Source organism: Oncorhynchus kisutch, linkage group LG21 (assembly GCF_002021735.2).
Source record: "Oncorhynchus kisutch isolate 150728-3 linkage group LG21, Okis_V2, whole genome shotgun sequence".
Lineage (NCBI taxonomy): Eukaryota > Metazoa > Chordata > Actinopteri > Salmoniformes > Salmonidae > Oncorhynchus > Oncorhynchus kisutch.
Window position 1 is genome coordinate 43,236,124 of NC_034194.2, and position 24,296 is coordinate 43,260,419.

At 44.9% G+C, this 24,296-nt stretch overlaps 1 protein-coding gene across 3 annotated transcripts in view; it reads left to right on the top strand.

Moving 5' to 3' along the window:
• The window catches only part of LOC109882321 (sorting nexin-17), an 84,680-nt gene that overhangs the window by 12,849 nt on the left and 47,535 nt on the right, over positions 1-24,296 (top strand). For 2 of the 3 annotated variants that reach the window (XM_031800451.1, XM_031800450.1), the window contains 4 exons: positions 4,183-4,300; positions 11,830-11,894; positions 16,859-16,969; positions 17,429-17,519. In XM_031800451.1, coding sequence (XP_031656311.1) covers positions 4,183-4,300; positions 11,830-11,894; positions 16,859-16,969; positions 17,429-17,519 — 385 coding nt within the window. The other variant, XM_031800452.1, reaches the window with a different exon arrangement.

A 24,296-nucleotide genomic window follows, 5' to 3' on the forward strand; every position in this document is an offset into this window, starting at 1 on the left:
TGTTATGGTAGTCACGGGTACTACCCCACGGGTTGCCATGGCGCACGTTTTCCTGTAACCACGCCAACCTCTGTTTTTAAATTTTAAAAAATTGCGGTGCTACTCCGTGTAATTTACATCTGACAGAATGTGAATGTTAATGCTGCTCTTTGTAAATAATACTCCCCTGGTTACCACCTAATCACCTGGAGCCCGTATCTCCTCCATTGGTATGAAAACACAGCTGACCATCACTTACAAATCAACTACAGTAAAATAATGATGTATTTTCAGCAGTAACAACAGGGTGTCACAACGGCAGTCTCTTTTGAAACCAGGTTTGAACTTGCTGCGGTAAAAATGCTCTCAGTAAGAGTTGAGCACTTCTTATTGTGCATTTTGTATAGACACTAGTATCATTTCCTTAGTCTCATCTGTCAGTAGTCACTCAACGCTACAGTACAAACCCATTCCTCCTGGACATGTCCCTGTCAACACTACGGTACGAACCCATTCCTCCTGGACATGTCCCTGTCAACACTACGGTACGAACCCATTCCTCCTGGACATGTCCCTGTCAACACTACGGTACGAACCCATTCCTCCTGGACACGGCCCTGTCAACACTACGGTATGAACCCATTCCTCCTGGACATGCCCCTGTCAACACTACGGTACGAACCCATTCCTCCTGGACATGTCCCTGTCAACACTACGGTACGAACCCATTCCTCCTGGACACGTCCTTGTCAACACTACGGTACGAACCCATTCCTCCTGGACACGCCCTGTCAACACTACCATGCGAACCCATTCCTCCTGGACACGTCCCTGTCAACACTAGGGTACGAACCCATTCCTCCTGGACACGGCCCTGTCAACACTAGGGTACAAACCCATTCCTCCTGGACACGGCCCTGTCAACACTACGGTACGAAACCATTCCTTCTGGACACGGCCCTCTCAACACTACGGTACGAACCCATTCCTCCTGGACAACACCCTGTCAACACTACGGTACGAACCCATTCCTCCTGGACAACACCCTGTCAACACTACGGTACGAACCCATTCCTCCTGGACACGTCACTGTCAACACTACGGTACGAATCCATTCCTCCTGGACACGGCCCTGTCAACACTACGGTACGAACCCATTCCTCCTGGACACGTCCCTGTCAACACTACGGTACGAACCCATTCCTCCTGGACACGTCCCTGTCAACACTACGGTACGAACCCATTCCTCCTGGATACGTCCCTGTCAACACTACGGTACGAACCCATTCCTCCTGGACACGTCCCTGTCAACACTACGGTACGAACCCATTCCTCCTGGACACGACCCTGTCAACACTACGGTACGAACCCATTCCTCCTGGACACGTCCCTGTCAACACTACGGTACGAACCCATTCCTCCTGGATGTTCTTCCTGGTGATGGAAGGGGATGTTAAATGGGGGTGTGAGTGTTATTCCTAGTGACATCCGTGGTGTGGAGAGGCCCGTGGGAGTTTGTTTTAGAAGGACCCATTCATCTGATCTGTCAGAAGATGTGTCCAAAATGCCCCCCTATTCCCGATGGGGACCCTGGTCAAAAGTAGTGCCCTATATAGGGGATAGGGTGCCCTTTTCAGACGGTCTGTGTATAGATTTACAAGACTGATCTGTATGCATGAGAAAGAGGTACGGCAGCATATCAGTGAAATGCACCTTGAAGTCAGGGACGGACTCGGACAATAATTCAGCCCTGGCATTTTATCCACACCAACCCACAGCACTGCGCGCGTTGCCAACTTCACCTCTATTTATTCTTTCCTGCAATAAATTTGGCACATTTTCAAAAAAACATGTTTTTTATGGGGTATTGTGTGGGGATGGCTGAAACAAATCAAATTTAATAAATGTTTAATTCAGACTGTAACACAACAAAATGTGGAATAAGTCAAGGGGTATGAATACTTTCTGAAGGCCCTAATTAAAATCATTGGCTAAACGAACTCTAAATATATTATCCACTGTTGCCACATATTCATCCAACAGTAGATGTCCCAGAAAATCTACAGAAAGCTGAGACCCTCCCCTCTTCAACAGGGGCAAGTCGACAAACCTTCCAAAGCTGTTTTTCCCGCAATTGCATTTTTGAAATGTTATACAATAATTAGAGATTGCTTAAAAAAATGTTGTTGCCGTTATTGCCGCCAGCCATGTCACCCTTTTCCTACATTTAAAAAAATATTTTTTACACAGAAAATATATTCGTTTGATGTTGACAATCAGCCCACCCCCCAAAAAACATTGTCCAGCCCATCTGGCATTTGCCAGAATTGCCAGATGGCCAATCCGCCCCTGCTTACAGTTGCTACAGATGCACACTACACCAGTGCCTTTTAGCCCATAGCTTTATTCAGATCTGAATTAGAACTTCGTTTGATGTCTGTTGATACTCAGGGTGCCAGGCAAAGCATATCGTTTCAAAGCCAGAGACCTTCTGATGATAAAGTCCCTGATTTCAATAACAACGAGTGAGTAATGAGCTAAGGGAACTTAGTATGGCTAGACAGTATCAAGCCAGATATATGTGCTGCATATGTTTTACATGGAAACTATCCACATCTCCACCAGACTGTCTGGCCTTGAAATAAACCTGTGATTCATCCTCAAACTGCACGCAAGACCTTCAGATGCATTAGACCAGGTTATCCAATGACCTTCAGATGAGTTAGACCAGGTTATCCAATGACCTTCAGATGCGTTAGACCAGGTTATCCAATGACCTTCAGATGAGTTAGACCAGGTTATCCGACGACCTTCAGATGAGTTAGACCAGGTTATCCAATGACCTTCAGATGCGTTAGACCAGGTTATCCAATGACCTTCAGATGAGTTAGACCAGGTTATCCGACGACCTTCAGATGAGTAAGACCAGGTTATCCGACGACCTTCGGATGAGTAAGACCAGGTTATCCAACAACCTTCAGATGAGTTTAGACCAGGTTATCCAGCGACCTTCAGATGAGTTTAGACCAGGTTATCCAGCGACCTTCAGATGAGTTTAGACCAGGTTATCCAATGACCTTCGGATGAGTTTAGACCAGGTTATCCAACGACCTTCAGATGAGTTTAGACCAGGTTATCCAATGACCTTCAGATGAGTAAGACCAGGTTATCCAACGACCTTCGGATGAGTAAGACCAGGTTATCCGATGACCTTCAGATGAGTTTAGACCAGGTTATCCGACCACCTTCAGATGAGTTAGACCAGGTTATCCAATGACCTTCAGATGAGTAAGACCAGGTTATCCAACGACCTTCAGATGCGTTAGACCAGGTTATCCAATGACCTTCAGATGCGTTAGACCAGGTTATCCAATGACCTTCAGATGAGTTAGACCAGGTTATCCGACGACCTTCAGATGAGTAAGACCAGGTTATCCGACGACCTTCGGATGAGTAAGACCAGGTTATCCAACAACCTTCAGATGAGTTTAGACCAGGTTATCCAGCGACCTTCAGATGAGTTTAGACCAGGTTATCCAGCGACCTTCAGATGAGTTTAGACCAGGTTATCCAATGACCTTCGGATGAGTTTAGACCAGGTTATCCAACGACCTTCAGATGAGTTTAGACCAGGTTATCCAATGACCTTCAGATGAGTAAGACCAGGTTATCCAACGACCTTCGGATGAGTAAGACCAGGTTATCCGATGACCTTCAGATGAGTTTAGACCAGGTTATCCGACCACCTTCAGATGAGTTAGACCAGGTTATCCAATGACCTTCAGATGAGTAAGACCAGGTTATCCAACGACCTTCGGATGAGTAAGACCAGGTTATCCAACGACCTTCAGATGAGTTAGACCAGGTTATCCAACGACCTTCAGATGAGTTAGACCAGGTTATCCGACGACCTTCAGATGAGTTAGGCTAGAAAACCTTGTCGACCTTCAGTCTGGGGAAACCACTGTATATCCATGTATTCTGGCCTAACTTCGGTTCCTCTCAACCCATTACTTTTATTAACAAGACTGAAGAATAAAATATTCAGAATGTAACTTTTAAGTAGTCAACTATTTTAAGATATGATCTGTAATCAGAGGTACCTCAAAAACATTGGTAATGCTCAATATTTTTTCTGACAAGTCCTTTCTTTCCTATAGAGTTCACTGTCTGAAGCCAGTCTCTTTTTTTCCCCCCTCCCAGATAAAGAAGGAACATGGCAACAACTTGGTACCTGCTTTCCCCCCAAAGAAGATCTTCACTCTGACACCGAATGATGTGGAGCAGAGACGTGAACAGTTGGAAAAATACATGCAAGCTGGTGAGGGAGGAGGTTTCAGTTCTGGGATCTGTATTTCAGGGGTTGGGGGTCCATTCGATTTCTTTTTAATGACCTCTATTCAGAAGTATTGGTGAGAGAAAAGTTAGCTATTTTTTCAAAGAGGGTTTTATATTATTGAATTCAAAGTCACGAATTCATCTCTACTAAATTAAACTAGAAGTGACCTCAGCCTTTCCCATGGGGAGGAGGATATAGTGGAACAGACAGTAGCTGACTCAATTAAAGGGCAGTATAGTAGAACAGACAGTAGCTGAGTCAATAAAAGGGCAGTATAGTAGAATAGACAGTAGCTGACTCAATAAAAGGGCAGTATAGTAGAACAGACAGTAGCTGACTCAATAAAAGGGCAGTATAGTAGAATAGACAGTAGCTGACTCAATAAAAGGGCAGTATAGTGGAACAGACAGTAGCTGAGTCAATAAAAGGGCAGTATAGTGGAACAGACAGTAGCTGAGTCAATAAAAGGGCAGTATAGTAGAACAGACAGTAGCTGACTCAATAAAAGGGCAGTATAGTGGAACAGACAGTAGCTGACTCAATAAAAGGGCAGTATAGTAGAACAGACAGTAGCTGACTCAATAAAACGGCAGTATAGTGGAACAGACAGTAGCCGATTCATGATCTCCTGTTGGAACATTTCCTCATAGCAACCAGAATGACCAATCCATGTATCAGAATACCTAGTTAGTCGCTGACTGTCTGCTTTTAGCTTGGTGTGGTTTTAGTGTGGGCAACAGCTTACTTTACAGGCTTTTGACTCAAGGTAATACTGATCTGAGAACACCGTAAGTACAGGCTGAAACTGGTCTGTCTGTTGGCCACACTATAGCTCTAGGTGTCTGAACTAGTGTTATACTAGTGTTAACTAGTGTTATACTTTTCTGAGCAGACCCTAATAAGCACTTACTTGGGGCCAATGCCTCTTGGCTGTCCTCTTCCCCCCCGACAGACCTAAAAATCAGACCAACTCACTGTTCCAATAGATTCCTATCCCAGATAGATCCTCAGAACCAACTCACTGTTTCAATAGATTCCTGTCCCAGATAGATCCTCAGAACCAACTCACTGTTCCAATAGATTCCTGTCCCAGGAATTCGTTCCTCCTCAGTTAAAGGTCCAAGGGTTAGGTTATGTTGCCCCGTCCATCCTGACCTCAACCTCCGCTTTGTCCTAACGTTTCTCCAAGCAGGTCAAGGGTGAACTGTGGCACAGACACACACACACACACACACACAGATAAGAGATCTGTGGAACTGAACTGGCAGCAACAGTGCCCAGTATCCCTCTTCGAGTATTGGCCGTTACCTCAGAATAAACCTAAGCCTTGTTGGGGCATATTTTCTCATAGTCTGGGAGCACACACACACACACACACACACACACACACACACACACTTCCTGGCTCACCGACCACTTCCAGGATTTTGAATGTTGGTCCCCAAATAGTCCTCAAGTATACTAAGAGAGTATGCGTGACGCATCTGTGGGGTTGGCCGGCTCTGATGGCCCCGTTCAAACACACTACAGGCAGGTTGCTACAGATTGATGAGGTCCACATAGATATACCCTACTACTGATGAGGTAGTATGATGATGGCCCCGTTCAAACACACTACAGGCAGGTTGCTACAGATATAGCCTACTACTACTACAGATGAGGGCCACATAGAACTACTTCTACTACTACAGATTGATGAGGTCCATGTAGAACTACTACTACTGATGAGCTCCACATAGATATAGCCTACTGCTACTACAGATGAGGGCCACATAGAACTACTACTACTACTACTACTACTACTACTACTACTACTACTACAGATTGAGGTCCATGCCGATATAGCCTACTGCTACTACAGATGAGGGCCACATAGAACTACTACTACTACTACAGATGAGGGCCACAGAACTACTACTACTACTACAGATGAGGGCCACATAGAACTACTACTACTTCTACTACTACAGATTGATGAGGTCCATGTAGAACTACTACTACAGATTGAGGTCCACGTAGATATATCCTACTACTACTACAGATGAGGGCCACATAGAACTACTACTACTACTACAGATTGATTAGGTCCATGTAGAACTACTACTACTACTGATGAGGTCCACATAGATATAGCCTACTGCTACTACAGATGAGGGCCACATAGAACTACTACTACTACTACTACTACTACTACTACTACAGATTGAGGTCCATGCCGATATAGCCTACTGCTACTACAGATGAGGGCCACATAGAACTACTACTACTACTACAGATGAGGGCCACAGAACTACTACTACTACTACAGATGAGGGCCACATAGAACTACTACTACTTCTACTACTACAGATTGATGAGGTCCATGTAGAACTACTACTACAGATTGAGGTCCACGTAGATATATCCTACTACTACTACAGATGAGGGCCACATAGAACTACTACTACTACTACAGATTGATGAGGTCCATGTAGAACTACTACTACTGATGAGGTCCACATAGATATAGCCTACTGCTACTACAGATGAGGGCCACATAGAACTACTACTACTACTACTACTACTACTACTACTACTACAGATTGAGGTCCATGCCGATATAGCCTACTGCTACTACAGATGAGGGCCACATAGAACTACTACTACTACTACAGATGAGGGCCACAGAACTACTACTACTACTACAGATGAGGGCCACATAGAACTACTACTACTTCTACTACTACAGATTGATGAGGTCCATGTAGAACTACTACTACAGATTGAGGTCCACGTAGATATATCCTACTACTACTACAGATGAGGGCCACATAGAACTACTACTACTACTACAGATTGATTAGGTCCATGTAGAACTACTACTACTACAGATGAGGTCCACGTAGATATACCCTACTACAGATGAGGTCCACGTAGATATACCCTACTACTGATGAGGTCCATGTAGATATACCCTACTACTGATGAGGTCCACGTAGATATACCCTAATACTACAGATTGATGAGGTCCACGTAGATATACCCTACTACTGATGAGGTCCACGTAGATATACCCTAATACTACAGATTGATGAGGTCCACGTAGATATACCCTACTACTGATGAGGTCCACGTAGATATACCCTAATACTACAGATTGATGAGGTCCACGTAGATATACCCTACTACTGATGAGGTCCACGTAGATATACACTACTACTGATGAGGTCCACGTAGATATACACTACTACTGATGAGGTCCACGTAGATATACACTACTACTGATGAGGTCCACGTAGATATACACTACTACTACTACAGATTGATGCCTTTTACATTTGAGTAATTTAGCAGTCTCTCTTATCCCAAGGGACCTAGTTAGTGCTTTCATCTTAAAGGGAATACTGCAGGTTTAGGTTTCTGTTAAACATTCTGATTGGGTTCATCCTTCCAACTAAAAGTCCCAATACGACATATCACTTTCTCGACGTCAAAGCCACAACGTTTTGTTGATATAGGAGTTTTTTGATGAATATAATCCAAATTGCGAAGAAAGTGTACGTACAATTAAATGGAATAAAATCAATCTTTGTTAGAGTTGTGGAATATATATTGTGCAACGTTTTACGATAGCTAGGTGAGACGACACACATCACAGTCGTAAGTAGCTAAGAGAAACGACCACAGCACAGTCGTAAGTAGCTAAGAGAAACGACCACAGCACAGTCGTAAGTAGCTAAGAGAAACGACCACAGCACAGTCGTAAGTAGCTAAGAGAAACGACCACAGCACAGTCGTAAGTAGCTAAGAGAAACGACCACAGCACAGTCGTAAGTAGCTAAGAGAAACGACCACAGCACAGTCGTAAGTAGCTAAGAGAAACGACCACAGCACAGTCGTAAGTAGCTAAGAGAAACGACCACAGCACAGTCTTAAGTAGCTTAGAGAAACGACCACAGCACAGTCGTAAGTAGCTAAGAGAAACGACCACAGCACAGTCGTAAGTAGCTAAGAGAAACGACCACATCACAGTCGTAAGTAGCTAAGAGAAACGACCACAGCACAGTCGTAAGTAGCTAAGAGAAACGACCACAGCACAGTCGTAAGTAGCTAAGAGAAACGACCACAGCACAGTCGTAAGTAGCTAAGAGAAACGACCACAGCACAGTCGTAAGTAGCTAAGAGAAACGACCACAGCACAGTCGTAAGTAGCTAAGAGAAACGACCACAGCACAGTCGTAAGTAGCTAAGAGAAACGACCACAGCACAGTCGTAAGTAGCTAAGAGAAACGACCACAGCACAGTCGTAAGTAGCTAAGAGAAACGACCACAGCACAGTCGTAAGTAGCTAAGAGAAACGACCACAGCACAGTCGTAAGTAGCTAAGAGAAACGACCACAGCACAGTCGTAAGTAGCTAAGAGAAACGACCACAGCACAGTCGTAAGTAGCTAAGAGAAACGACCACAGCACAGTCTTAAGTAGCTTAGAGAAACGACCACAGCACAGTCGTAAGTAGCTAAGAGAAACGACCACAGCACAGTCGTAAGTAGCTAAGAGAAACGACCACATCACAGTCGTAAGTAGCTAAGAGAAACGACCACAGCACAGTCGTAAGTAGCTAAGAGAAACGACCACAGCACAGTCGTAAGTAGCTAAGAGAAACGACCACAGCACAGTCGTAAGTAGCTAAGAGAAACGACCACAGCACAGTCGTAAGTAGCTAAGAGAAACGACCACAGCACAGTCGTAAGTAGCTAAGAGAAACGACCACAGCACAGTCGTAAGTAGCTAAGAGAAACGACCACAGCACAGTCGTAAGTAGCTAAGAGAAACGACCACAGCACAGTCGTAAGTAGCTAAGAGAAACGACCACAGCACAGTCGTAAGTAGCTAAGAGAAACGACCACAGCACAGTCGTAAGTAGCTAAGAGAAACGACCACAGCACAGTCGTAAGTAGCTAAGAGAAACGACCACATCACAGTCGTAAGTAGCTAAGAGAAACGACCACAGCACAGTCGTAAGTAGCTAAGAGAAACGACCACATCACAGTCGTAAGTAGCTAAGAGAAACGACCACAGCACAGTCGTAAGACATATCTTTAAGATTATCTTTGAGGTTGGGTTGCAGACATTTTCTGAAGATGGGCAGGGACTCTTAGCATCAGGGGGCAGCTGTTTCCTCCATTGGGGTGACTGGATAGGGAAGAGCTTTGACTGGGCTGAGCAGAAGCTGACCTCCTGTAGGGGTGGAATGGCCAAGAGACCAGAGGTGGGTTGGGATGTTGGGTTTGAGCATAGCCTGAAGGTAGGGAGGGGCGGTTCCTCTTGCTATTCCATGGTCTTTCAGAGGATGCGAGCTTTGACTGAAGCCAGTGGAGTGTACGGAGGAGCAGGGTGACATGGGAGAACTTGAGAAAGTTGAACACCTGACGGGCTGCAGCCTTCTGGATAAGTTGCAGTAGTCCAGATGGGATATGACGAGTACCCGGATTAGGACCTGCACCACTTCCTGTGTGAGGTAAGGTTGTACTCTACAGATGTCGTAGAGCATGAAACCACAGGAGTGATTCACTACTATGATGTTTGCAGAGAACGACAGGGTGGTCCAGGGTCACGCTAAGGTTCTTTGCATCCTGGGAGGGGGACACCGAACTCTGATGGAGAGGTCGAGCGGACAGGTCTTCCTGGCAGCTCTATCTTGTTGAGCTTGAGGTGGTGGGCCAACATCCAAGCTGAGATATCTGTCAAGTACGCAGAGATGAGTGTCGCCACCTGGTTATCAGAAGCGGGGAATGTGAAAAGTAGTTGTCATCCACATAGCAATGGTAGCAGAGACCATGTGAGGATATAGTATAGCCGAGTGACTTTGTGTAAAGAGAGGAGGGCCTAGAACCGAGCCCGGGGGGACACCAGTAGTGAGAGCACATGGTATAGACACAGATCCTCTCCACGCCACCTGGTAGGAGTGACCTGCCAGGTTGGATGCATTCTGGGAGTGTGCAATTGCCTGAGGCGCCCAGACCTGAGAGGGCGGAAAGGAGGATATGATAGATCATGGTGTTGAAGGCAGCGGAGCGATCTAGGAGGATGAGGAGTCAGCCTCTGTGGCGTAGTGAAGAGCCGTCTCTGAGTGGCCCCGTCTTGAAGCCTGACTGGTTAGGGTCAAAGAGATAATTCGGAGAGAAATAACGAGAGATTTGGTAAGAGGGAGCACGCTCAAGTGTTTTAGAAAGAAGGAGTACCAGACGTTTTTGACGTCGGAGGGGTCGAGTCTTGGTTTCTTGAGGAGGGGAGCGACTCCGGCCACCTTGAAGTGAGGGGGGCCGCAGCAAGTGGTCAGGGTAGAGTTGATGAGGAATGGGAGTAGGTCTCCAGAGAAAGTCTAGAGAAGGGAAGAAGGGATGGGGTCGAGTGGGCAGATTGTCCGGTGGCTGGACATCATTAGTCGCAGGATTTCATCTGGAGAGCGAGGATAAAAAGAGGACAAGGAAAGTTCCCTGTGAGTGGACACAGTTGGCTGAGTGAATGATGTCGTTAACCTTTTTTTCCAAAGTGGTTGACAAAGTCATTTGCAGAAAGGGAGGGAGGGGGTGGAGGATTAAGGACGGGAGAAGGTGAAAAAGTTTCCCAGGGTTGGAGGAATTTAGAGTGATAGGAAGAGGCTTCAACAGCAGATACAAAAGAAGAAAATGTAGCAAGGAGAGAGTGGAAGGATGATAGAACCTCTGTTCTGTGATCACTCAGTGAGTCACTCAGCCAAAGAGCAGGAGGGGAGGAATGAGGGTAAGGTTGACGAGGCAGACAGGAGTTAGAAGGATTTAGAGGAAGGATGTGATGACGGAATAGAAGAGGAGAGCAGTTGGGGAAAGCGAGCGAAGATTACGACGGTGCATGACCATCTGGGTAGGGGCTGAGTGGGTAATGTTGGAAGAGCGAGAAAAAGAAAGTAGTGATCAGAGACCTGGAGGGGGGGGGGGGTTGCAGTGAGATCAGTAGGCGAATATGCTTGACCTAAAGATGAGTTCAAGCATATTGCCTGCCTTGTGAGTGGGAGGGGGACTGGGAAAAGGGTGAGGTCAAAAGAGGCAAGCCGGGGAAAGAAAGAGGTGGAAAGAAATGAGTCGAAGTATGGAAGTTGAAGTCACCCAGTACGATGAGTGGTGAGATATTGTCATCTTATCAAGGTGTCATTGAGGAACTTTCCTAGAACACCTAGTGGTGCATCCTCGTATGATGATGCAAAATATACATAATTTGATTTCATACAGGGATAATTTCTGTATTTTGAAAGTTACATATCTTGAAACCCTGATTTGCTGACGGTCCCAACATTTTTTGCTTATGTCAACAGTGGACTAATGAAATCAAATACCAACACAGTTTTTGGGTGGAATTTTCTTTTAAGTTTGAATGGACAAGTGACAGCATGGAATTTTAAATGAGGAGATGGACAGGTGAGAGAGGGAGAAAAAGAGCATCTCCAGTTTCTCTTTTATAATCTTCTCTCTCTCTCTCTCTCTCTTCCAACAGTGCGTCAGGACCCCATGCTCGGCGCCTCCGAGATGTTCAACAGCTTTCTAAGGAAAGCCCAGCAGGTTGGTACTGTAGCTAGTTGTTATTACCCCCTGGCTTTCTTACTGTTCTGTCTGTAGCTAGCTGTCCTTTACTCCCGGCTGTGTATTTGTTCTGTTCAACGTAGCTGATCTATGTTCAGAGCAGTTCTGTTCTACGTAGGACGTCTCGTCAGGGGGCGTGTGTGTCAGTTCATCAGGAAGCTGTGGGTGTTTTTAAGTCGTATGTACCGGATGCCCATGGAGTACACCGTCCAATGAAATGCTTCCTTGCAGGTTCCCTCTCGATAATGCAACAACCATAAGAGATAAGATATGAATAAAAAAGTAAATGGCTCGGTAGAATAGACTTATACATTGTACATATAAACTCAGCAAAAAAATTCAACGTCCTCTCACTGTCAACTGCTTTTATTTTCAGAAAAATATTGTAAATAGTGTAAATATTTGTATGAACATAACTAAATTAAACAACTGAGACATAAACTGAACAAGTTCCACAGACACGTGACTGACAGAAATTGAATAATGTGTTCTTGAACAAAGGGGGTTCAAAATCAAAAGTAACAGTCAGTATCTGGTGTGGCCACCAGCTGCATTAAGTACTGCAGTGCATCTCCTCCTTATGGACTGTAGCAGATGTGCCAGTTCTTGCTGTGAGATGTTACCCAACTCTTCCAACAAGGCACCTGCAAGTTCCCGGACATTCCTGGGGGGAATGGCCCTAGCCCTCACCCTCCGATAAAACAGGTCCCAGACGTGCTCAATGGGATTGAGATCCAGGCTCTTCGCTGACCATGGCAGAACACTGACATTCCTGTCTTGCAGGAAATCACACACAGAACCAGCAGTATGACTGGTGGCATTGTCATGCTGGAAGGTCATGTCAGAATGAGCCTGCAGGAAGGGTACCACATGAGGGAGGAGGATGTCTTCCCTGTAATGCACAGCGTTGAGATCGCAACAAGCTCAGTCCGATGATGCTGTGACACACCGCCCCAGACCATGGCGGACCCTCCAACTCCAAATCGATCCCGCTCCAGAGCACAGGCCTCTGCTCATTCCTTCTACGATAAACGCGAATCCAACCATCACCCCTGGTGAGACAAAACCGTGACTCGTCAGTGAAGAGCACTTTTTGCCAGTCCTGTCTGGTCCAGCGACGGTGGGTTTGTGCCCATAGGCAACGTTGTTGCCGGTGATGTCTGGTGAGGACCTGCCTTTCAACAGGCCTACAAGTCCTCAGTCCAGCCTCTCAGCTTTTTGCGGCCAGTCTGAGCACTGATGGAGGGATTGTGCGTTCCTGGTGTAACTCAGGCAGGTGTTACCATCCTGTACCTGTCCCACAGGTGTGATGTTCGGATGTACCGATCCTGTGTAGGTGTTGTTACACTTGGTCTGCCACTGCGAGGACGATCAGCTGTCCGTCCTGTCTCCCTGGAGTGCTGTCTTAGGCTTCTCACAGTACGGACATTGCAATTTATTGCCCTGGCCACATCTGCAGTCCTCATGCCTCCTTGCAGCATGCCTAAGGCACGTTCACCCAGATGAGCAGGGACCCTGGGAATCTTTCTGTTGGTGTTTTTCAGAGTCAGTAGAAAGGCCTCTTTAGTGTCCTAAGTTTTCATAACTGTGACCTTAATTGCCTACCGTCTGTAAGCTGTTAGTGTCTTAACGACCGTTCCACAGGTGGATGTTCATTAATTGTTTATGGTTCATTGGACAAGCATGGGAAACAGTGTTTAACCTCTAGCGACGAGCAATCCCGTATCCGGGAGCGTAATCATAGCCTCAAGCGCATTACCATAACGCAACGTTTCCTATTCATGAAAATCGCAAATGAAATAAATATATTCAAACACAAGCTTAGCCTTTTGTTAACAACACTGTCATCTCAGATTTTCTAAATATGCGTTACAGCGCTAGACAAGCATTTGTGTAAATTTATCATGGCATAATGCTATGCTAGCTCTGCTGGCAGCAGGCAACATTTTCACGAAAATAAGAAAAGCAACCAAATTAAATAATTTACCTTTGAAGAACTTCAGATGCTTTCACTCAGGAGACTCCCAGTTAGATAGCGAATGTTCCTTTTTCCAAAAATAATATTTTTGTAGGAGAAAAACATCCTGTTTGTTCATCCTGCTTGGCTGAGAAATACTTCAACTATAACGCCAAACTTTTTTCAAAATTTGCTCCATAATATCGACAGAAACACGGCAAACGTTGTTTAGGATCCATCCTCAGTGTTTTTAACATATGTATTCAATAATATATCCATCGAGGCAGTTGGTTTCTCATAAGAAACGAAACGGAAAAATGGCTACCTCAGTATTTTACGCAAGGTTTTCTCCAGGAGACATCATGCGACCACTCGCCCTATATGTTCTCTTACAGCCATTCTCCAATGGAAATGCCTAAAAAGACGTCACAATGCTGTAGACACAAAACGTGGAAAACGTAAGCTGACTCCTAGCTCCTTCACAGCCATATAAAGGAGTCATTGGCATGAGGCGGTTTCAAAAAATGCGTCACTTCCTGATTGGATTTTTATCTGGGTTTTGCCTGTAACATCAGTTCTGTGGCACTCACAGACACTATCTTTGCAGTTTTGGAAACGTCAGAGTGTTTACCTTCCAAAGCTGTCAATTATATGCATAGTCGAGCGTCTTTTCATGACAAGATATCTTGTTTAAAACGGGAACGTTTTTCATCCAAAAATTAAAAGAGCGCCCCCTATATCCAAACCCTTTACAATGAAGATTTGTGAAGTAATTTGGATTTTTTTTCAGAATTATCTCAAGACAGGGTCCTGAAAAAAGGGACGTTTCTTTTTTTGCTGAATTTATATATATATTTCTTATTTCATAAATACAGGAAGGCACTCACCAATATTTTATGTTTTGGAAGTGTTTTACATTATTTAGCGATAATAAATAAGTCTCGTAGCATCAGTCGTTGTGCGTGCTAAGGTACTGTTGTCTTGCCAACGTAATAACAACAGGTACAGGCCAGTTGAAGTGTTCAGCAGTGTGTGTCAGTTCTGTTCTACGTAAAACAGACTCCTCAGCAGGCTGTTAGCTGTTTGATGCTCTGTTAGCCATGTGGCACAAATACCCACAGACACACACACACACACACACACACACAACACACACACACACACACACACTGCTGACTCAGTAATAGCTTCAGTCTTGGTAATAGTTATCAGCCACAGTTTGACATTCACAATGTTCGTCATAGTTCACACGTGGATGTGTGGGTGCATGCGTGTGTGGGTGCATGCGTGTGTGTGGGGGTGGGAGGTGGGTGGAAGGGGATAGAAAACAGCATGGTGGACAATGCAGGCAGGGTTTTTTGGGGTAGGCTGCTCATACCATTCTATTCGTGTGCGTGCGTGCGTGCGTGTGTGTGTGTGTGTGCGTGCGTGTGTGTGCGTGTGAACTCTAGTGTATATGTTAAACGATTCTTTCAGACGCATCACTATGGTGACACAACCTCACCACCATTGGTCAGTTTGAGCCACCCAGTGACACGCAGCCAGTGTAGGAGTTGAATCTCTCTACCGTCTACAGAAGACGTTACAGAGAAAATCGATCCGGAGTGTGTGTGTGTGTGTGTGTGTGTGTGTGTGTTTTTTGTTAACTGCGTTCCTTTCCTAGAAAACTGTTTCCTCAGTTGCTTGTTAGCATATAGATGGAACATTGAAATGATTGATTTGGAATGAATATTCATGATATGTTCACAGTAAATCAATGCTAGTGTTCCCATTGGCTCATAGCGGGATGCTATTGCTGCTCAGTGAAGGCTAGTTTTCCTATTGGTTGATAGTGTGAGCATGGAAGTGAGAGCCATCACTCACCCCAGGAGGTGACCTGACTGTGCTGCTAGGCTTCATGGCGTAAGTCTACATTCATCAGATATGTCATTCAAGGTGGTGTACACCCTGCGTCTCTCTAGATCTCTCTATTTTATCACCCCCCCCTCTCTCACTCCTCTGCATCCCTTCATCATCCCTCATCTCTCCCTCTTCCCTCTCCCCCCTCCCTCCTCTCCCCTACCTCATGCTGAAAGGACAACAGCAGAATAGAGAATGAGTTCTCAGCCAGCAGCCAGCCAGCCTGGCCTTGGCACTATATGGGAGCCACACACACACACACACACACACACACACACACACTTCCCCAGCAATCCAGATACACTCTGACACCTCCTGTCTAGCAGTGGGGGACAGGGAAAGATTAAACATGAATTTACCCAGCATGGGCACGAAAGCTGAGAGGAGGAGGAGGAGGAGGAGGAGGAAGCAGGCAGAAGGTTAGCTGCTTAGATAAATCATTAGTCTTTTTTAAAAATTTTATAAAAAATATATATTTGAACCCCTTTTTCTCCCAATTTCGTGACTACCATCTTGTCTCATCACTGCAACTCCCCAACGGGTTCAGGAGAGGCGAAGGTCGAGTCACGAGTCCTACGAAACATGACCCGCCAAACCGCGCTTCTTAACTCCCGCCTGCTTATAAGCCAGCTGCACCAACGTGTCAGAGGAAACGCCGTTCAACTGCCGACTGAAGTCAGCCTGCGGGCACCCGACCCACCACAAGGAGTCGCTAGAGCTCAATGAGCCAATTAAAGCCCCCCCCCCCCCGGCCAAACCCTCCCCTAACTCGGACGACGCTGGGCCAATTGTGCGAGCTTCTCTGCTTTTTAAATTTATTGTCGTCTTCCTCCTGTCAATGTAGGATTGTCATGCTTTTTGAGGACATCCTGTAATAAGACATTATGTAACTATATGGTGTCATAGAAGCATAAAATCCAGATACTGACTTTACCCTGCGTCTCTTACAGGGAGAGAGTTTTTATAGATAAAAACCTACTTCCCTGACTGGAGAGAACTAACTCTCTGGTCTGTACTGACTACACTGTCTGTCATGGAACACATTCTGTCTTCTGTAACCTGTATATAACCTGTCAATACCGTATAGGAGACCCAGCAGATCCCAACCGAAGAGGTTCCTCTGGAGATCTACCTGTCTAACGGCCAGAAGGTCGAGGTCAACATCCTGACCTCCGACCAAACAGAGGACGTCCTCGAGGTAAACCGTCTCGACTGGGTTTCAAAGGACACAGATTCAGACTTCTACTGGATGTTAGTAATCGGTGTTGAAGAGTTCATAGAGTGAACACAATATACTGAATGTTTTTTATATACAATGAATAGCCATACCAACACTACCAGGAACCCTATGGAAGCTTAGGGAGAGAGAATTCACTCTGGATATTCTTCAGTCATAGGTGAAGGCAGCATTCTCTCCCAGAATGATCCAGAACCGTTATGTTGAACAGACAGCTGTTACTATAACATATAGCTGTAAAGTGTTCTCCATAAAATGATGTTATATACGAGAAGGACTTGACCGGCGACTGTATAGCTGTCAGTCAGTGGATAAAATGCTTTTTAAAAAGCTACAGTATGTTTTGTACGAGTTGTGGTTTCTAACAACACAAAAAAGATGAACCAGAGATGATCTTCCGGTCTGTTTTCTGATTCGCAGGCTGTTGCGTCAAAACTGGACCTTCCTGATGAGCTGGTTGGTTATTTCAGTCTCTTCCTGGTTCGAGAAGGAGTGGACGGGGGATTAACGTGTAAGCATTCAACTTTAACCCTCCGCTAACCGTTCAGAGGACTGGAATACAGTGGTATCTGAATGAAATGCAGTGGTATCTGAATGAAATGCAGTGGTATCTGAATGAAATGCAGTGGTATCTGAATGAAATGCAGTGGTATCTGAATGAAATGCAGTGGTATCTGAATGAGATGCAGTGGTATCTGAATGAGATGCAGTGGTATCTGAATGAAATGCAGTGGTATCTGAATGAAATGCAGTGGTATCTGAATGAAATGCAGTGGTATCTGAATGAAATGCAGTGGTATCTGAATGAAATGCAGTGGTATCTGAATGAAATGCAGTGGTATCTGAATGAAATGCAGTGGTATCTGAATGAAATGCAGTGGTATCTGAATGAAATGCAGTGGTATCTGAATGAAATGCAGTGGTATCTGAATGAAATGCAGTGGTATCTGAATGAAATACAATCTGAAATGGCTCTATCTCCTATACCAGGGATGGAGTGGGGGCCACAACAAAATTCTGAATTCATAATGAGGGGCTGCAGTGGCTTGTGGGTCTTTGTACCCACACATGCAGTCAGAGCCGGCCGTGGCCTTTTTGGAGACCCTAACGCTTCGATCACACCAGAATTACATTCATTTCCAATGAAAAACGCTGCGTTTGCCTTGAAGCAATTGCGTTGCGGAGGCAGCCGCAGTGCGTTCTGTGTGGGCGGTGCGTACATTTAGGATTTATCAAAACGTATGTGTCAAACTGTATGTGTGGACGGCTTGACAGAAATAGTAGCAGAAGGTGAATGTTGAACTGTTACCGACATATCAAGATGACGCTGCGTACTATTTGGCGCCACGACGATGTCGGTGTGATCGAAGCGTTACTATGACTGTGATGTGGTCGTTTCACTTAGCCATCTTAAAGGGATACTTTGGGATTTTGACAATGATGCCCTTTTATCTTCTTCCACAGAGTCCGATGAACTCGTGGATATACTTTTTATGGCTCTGTGTCCAGTATGAAGGAAGTTAGAGGTAGTTTCACAAGCAAGTGCTAGCTAACTAGCGTTACCCATAGACTTCCAGTCATTGTGCTACCTCATTGTGTCGGTGTGATAGAAGCGTAAAAACATATTTTTTTTAAATACAAAATGTCATAACAAATGTTATAAAACATAATTATTTTTTCAATATATTTTTTTTATAACAAATTTCATGCAATTCTACTTATGTTGTCATGCAGTTTTACAGTTCATTTCCTGTAGTTCTACACGGTTTCCTAAAGGAGAGAAATGTTTGCAGTTTTACAGTTCAGCTGACACCTACTATCATACCCTGTTCAAAGGCACTTAAATATTTTGCCTTGGCCATTCACCCTCTGAATGGCACACGTACACAACCCATGTCTCACTTGTCTTGAGGCTTAAAAAAATCATTCTTAAACCCGTCTCCTCCCCTTCATCTACAGTGATTTGAAGTGGATTTAACAAGTGACATCAATAAGGGATCATAGCTTTCACCTGGTCAGACAATGTCATGGAATGAGCAGGTGTTCTTAATGTTTTGTACACTCAGTGTATATCCCCTACATACTCACACTACCCTATGGGCCCTGGTCAAAAGTAGTGCACTAAATAGGGAAAAGGGTGCCAGTTGGGATTTCACTAGTTACCACAGCCACAAAGTGAAAATAATTGTCTATTGTAAAAGTCATGAAAACAAAAATTTACTTATTGGTCTTCATTCAAGTTTAGGGTCTACACACAGATTTTAAGAAGAGAAATTGTAGAAATATAGGTAGGGTTTAGCCAGACGTGACTTTGTGGCAGTGGTAACTTGTGATTACCACAGAATTGTTCTAGCTGGCTAGGGGGATGTTTTTGTGTCTCCTGTTGTTGACGGTCTCTCTAGTGTCTCCTGTTGTTGACGGTCTCTCTAGTGTCTCCTGTTGTTGACGGTCTCTAGTGTCTCCTGTTGTTGACGGTCTCTAGTGTCTCCTGTTGTTGACGGTCTCTAGTGTCTCCTGTTGTTGACGGTCTCTTGTGTCTCCTGTTATTGACGGTCTCTCTAGTGTCTCCTGTTATTGACGGTCTCTCTAGTGTCTCCTGTTGTTGACGGTCTCTCTAGTGTCTCCTGTTGTTGACGGTCTCTCTAGTGTCTCCTGTTGTTGACGGTGTCTCTAGTGTCTCCTGTTGACGGTCTCTCTAGTGTCTCCTGTTGTTGACGGTCTCTTGTGTCTCCTGTTGTTGACGGTCTCTCTAGTGTCTCCTGTTGTTGATGGCGGTCTCTCTAGTGTCTCCTGTTGTTGATGGCGGTCTCTCTAGTGTCTCCTGTTGTTGACGGCGGTCTCTCTAGTGTCTCCTGTTGTTGACGGCGGTCTCTCTAGTGTCTCCTGTTGTTGACGGCGGTCTCTCTAGTGTCTCCTGTTGTTGTGGGTGGTCTCTAGTGTCTCCTGTTGTTGTGGGCGGTCTCTCTAGTGTCTCCTGTTGTTGTGGGCGGTCTCTCTAGTGTCTCCTGTTGTTGACAGCGGTCTCTAGTGTCTCCTGTTGTTGACGGCGGTCTCTAGTGTCTCCTGTTGTTGACGGCGGTCTCTAGTGTCTCCTGTTGTTGACGGTCTCTCGCTCTCTAGTGCCTCCTGTTGTTGACGGTCTCTCGCTCTCTAGTGTCTCCTGTTGTTGACGGCGGTCTCTCTAGTGTCTCCTGTTGTTGACGGCAGTCTCTCTAGTGTCTCCTGTTGTTGACGGTCTCTCGCTCTCTAGTGTCTCCAGTTGTTGACGGTCTCTCGCTCTCTAGTGTCTCCTGTTGTTGACGGTCTCTCGCTCTCTAGTGTCTCCTGTTGTTGACGGTCTCTCGCTCTCTAGTGTCTCCTGTTGTTGACGACGGTCTCTCTAGTGTCTTCTGTTGTTGACGACAGTCTCTCTAGTGTCTTCTGTTGTTGACGGCGGTCTCTCTAGTGTCTCCTGTTGTTGATGGCGGTCTCTCTAGTGTCTCCTGTTGTTGACGGGCTCTTGCTCTAGTGTCTCCTTTTCACTCCACTTTATGGAAAATGTGTCAGTAACAGGAAAGACCCGGTCAGACAACGTCTTCGTATGGTTGCCCATATACTGTAGGTTGGTGACTAGATGTACCTACAGACAGCTCATCAGACTCAGGTTCTTTCCCTGGAAACGCACAGCAGAGTGGAGGGACACCTGATGTGAAACAATACAACTATTATGTGTCTTAAATCATAAATGGAAAGGAAGTAGAAAAGGAATTATACAATAACATTTTCATGCCTTCATTTTAACTTGTGTTTTTGCTTATTTGGTTCCAAAATCTCCCACTAGGAAATTAATTGAGGAGCTGATTGCAAAATATTAGAATCGGTGCAAAAATATTAGCTAATCACAAGAAGTGTGTTCCAAAGGGCTCCCTATTCCATACAATGCACAATGGGCCCTGGTCAAAAGGTGTGTACTACGTAAGGTATAGGGTGACATTTGTGACGTTAGACTAAAACGAATTACCTTCATAAGGGGCGGCAGAGTAGCCTAGTGGTTAGAGCGTTGGACTAGTAACCGGAAGGTTGCAAGTTCAAACCCCCGAGCTGACAAGGTACAAATCTGTCGTTCTGCCCCTGAACAGGCAGTTAACCCACTGTTCCTAGGTCGTCATTGAAAATAAGAAATTGTTCTTAACTGACTTGCCTAGTTCAATAAAGGTTAAAAAATAAATAACAGAGTGATGAGTGAGATAGAAAAGACGTTTGGAAAGACGTTTTTGTATATTTAACAGATTTTTAGATTTAGATGATGTATTTTAATTTATGAATGAGCCAACATTGAGAGTGAGGCTTGGAAGGGTGTGGTGTGCATACTGCCCAGCATACTAAAACTCCTTGGAGGAGGAGTGATGGTCTGTGTGTGTAGTTAGCATGTTTTCCTCATGTAGGCTAGCTAAAATAATGAGGCAACAATTCAGGAGTCAACTGAAGTTCCGCTATGGACTAGATTGAACCTCTGTCAAATATAGCTTTGTCTGTCCATCTATGTTGGACAGAAGTATAAATGCAACATGCAACAATTTCAACTCATTTTACTGAGTTAAAGTTCATATAAGGAAATCAGTTAATTGGCCCTAATCTATGGATTTCACATGACTGGGAATACAGATATATATCTGTTGGTCATAGATATCTTCATAAAAAGGTAGGAGTTGTGGATCAGAAAACCAGTCAGTGTGTGGTGTGACCACCATTTACCTCAAGCAGAACAACACATCTCCTTCACATAGAGTTGATCAGTCTGTTGATTGTGGCCTATGGAATGTTGTCCCACTCCTCTTCAATGGCTGTGTGAAGTTGCTGGTTATTGGCAGGAACTGCAACACGCTGTCGGTCCAGAGCATCCCAAACATGCTCAATGGGTGACATGTCTGGTGAGTATACAGGCCATTGTAGAACTGGGACATGTTCAGCTTCCAGTAATTGTGTACAGATCCTTGCGACATGGGGCTGCGCATTATCATGATGAAACATGAGGTGATGGTGGCGGATGAATTGCACGACAATAGGCCTCAGGATCTCGTCACGGTATCTCTGTGCATTCAAATTGCCATTGATAAAATGCAATTGTGTTTGTTGTCCGTAGCTTATGCCTGCCCATACCATAACCCCACCGCGGGGCACTATGTTCACAATGTTATCAGCAAACCGCTCGCGCACAAAGCCATACACATGGTCTGCAGTTGTGAGGCCAGTTGGACGTACTGCCAAATTCTCTAAAATGATGTTGGAGGAGAAATTAACATTAAATTCTCTGGCAACCGCTTTGGTGGACATTCCTGCAGTCAGCATGCCCAATTGCATGCTCCCGCAAAACTTGAGACATCCGTGGCATTGTGTTGTGACAAAACTGCACATTTTAGAGTGACCTTTTATTGTCTCCAGCACAAGGTGCACCTGTGTAATGATCATGCTGTTTAATCATCTTCTTGACATGTCACACCTGTCAGGTGGATGGATTATCTTGGCAAATGAGAAATGATCACTAACAGGGATGTAAACAAATGTGTGCACAACATTTTAGAGAATTAAGCTTTTTGTGCGTATGGAACATTTCTGGGATATTATTTTATTGTATTTTATTTAACCTTTATTGAACTAGGCAAGTCAGTTAAGAACAAATTCTTATTTACAATGACGGCCTACCAAAAGGCCTCATGCGGGGGATGAAATAAAAAGTAGGACAAACGCACTTCAAGAGACACCACAACACTACATAAAGAGAGACCCAAAGACACCACAACACTACATAAAGAGAGACCAAAGACACCACAACATGGGAGAAACACATGACAACACAGCATGGCAGCAACACAACATGACAACACAGCATGGCAGCAACACAACATGACAACACAGCATGGCAGCAACACAACATGACAACACAGCATGGCAGCAACACAACATGACAACACAGCATGGCAGCAACACAACATGACAACACAGCATGGCAGCAACACAACATGACAACACAGCATGGCAGCAACACAACATGACAACACAGCATGGCAGCAACACAACATGACAACACAGCATGGCAGCAACACAACATGGCAGCAACACAACATGACAACACAGCATGGCAGCAACACAACATGACAACACAGCATGGCAGCAACACAACATGACAACACAGCATGGCAGCAACACAACATGACAACACAGCATGGCAGCAACACAACATGGCAGCAACACAACATGACAACACAGCATGGCAGCAACACAACATGGCAGCAACACAACATGACAACACAGCATGGCAGCAACACAACATGGTAGCAACACAACATGACAACACAGCATGGCAGCAACACAACATGACAACACAGCATGGCAGCAACACAACATGACAACACAGCATGGCAGCAACACAACATGGCAGCAACACAACATGACAACACAGCATGGCAGCAACACAACATGACAACACAGCATGGCAGCAACACAACATGACAACACAGCATGGCAGCAACACAACATGACAAATGTCGTGGAAATTTCCTCTATTGACCAAATCATGAGAGCAAACCACACACAAGTCAGAGTTAGTTATCACAAAGTCCATCTTTAATTTTATGAGCTCTATCACAACCCTGTGACTCTGAGATCAATTCAGTGTCTATCAATGAATTCTCTGAGAGTCCCTTCCACATTTCAACTGAGATCCTTTAATAGCAAAAGACACACATAGCCAGACAGCATAGGCATAATTTATCGTTCAGCTTTGTCTCCTAAACTATGCTCTTTTCTCAAACTCAGAACCATAAACAAATCCTCCATATCAACAGCCATATATCAAATCCATCCTATCTTGACAAGATCACAGAGACACACTGACTGGCACACAGACGTTGTGGAGCCAAGAGATACACGCTTGACCTCTCTCCGGCCCAAGTAACTTAGTCTTGACAGAGAACAGATACTGCAACCCCGCCACAGTATTATACAAACACATTCTGATGAGAAGTAACTTACAAACATGTGATGAATATAAAACATCTTACCTATGTTACCAACCAATTCTGATTATTCCCCAACACAACACAGCATGGCAGCAACACAACATGGTAGCAACACATGACAACACAGCATGGCAGCAACACAACATGACAACACATGGTAACAACACAACATGGTAGCAACACAACATGACAACAACATGGTAGCAACACAACATGACAACAACATGGTAGCAACACAACATGACAACAACATGGTAGCAACACATGACAACACAGCATGGCAGCAACAC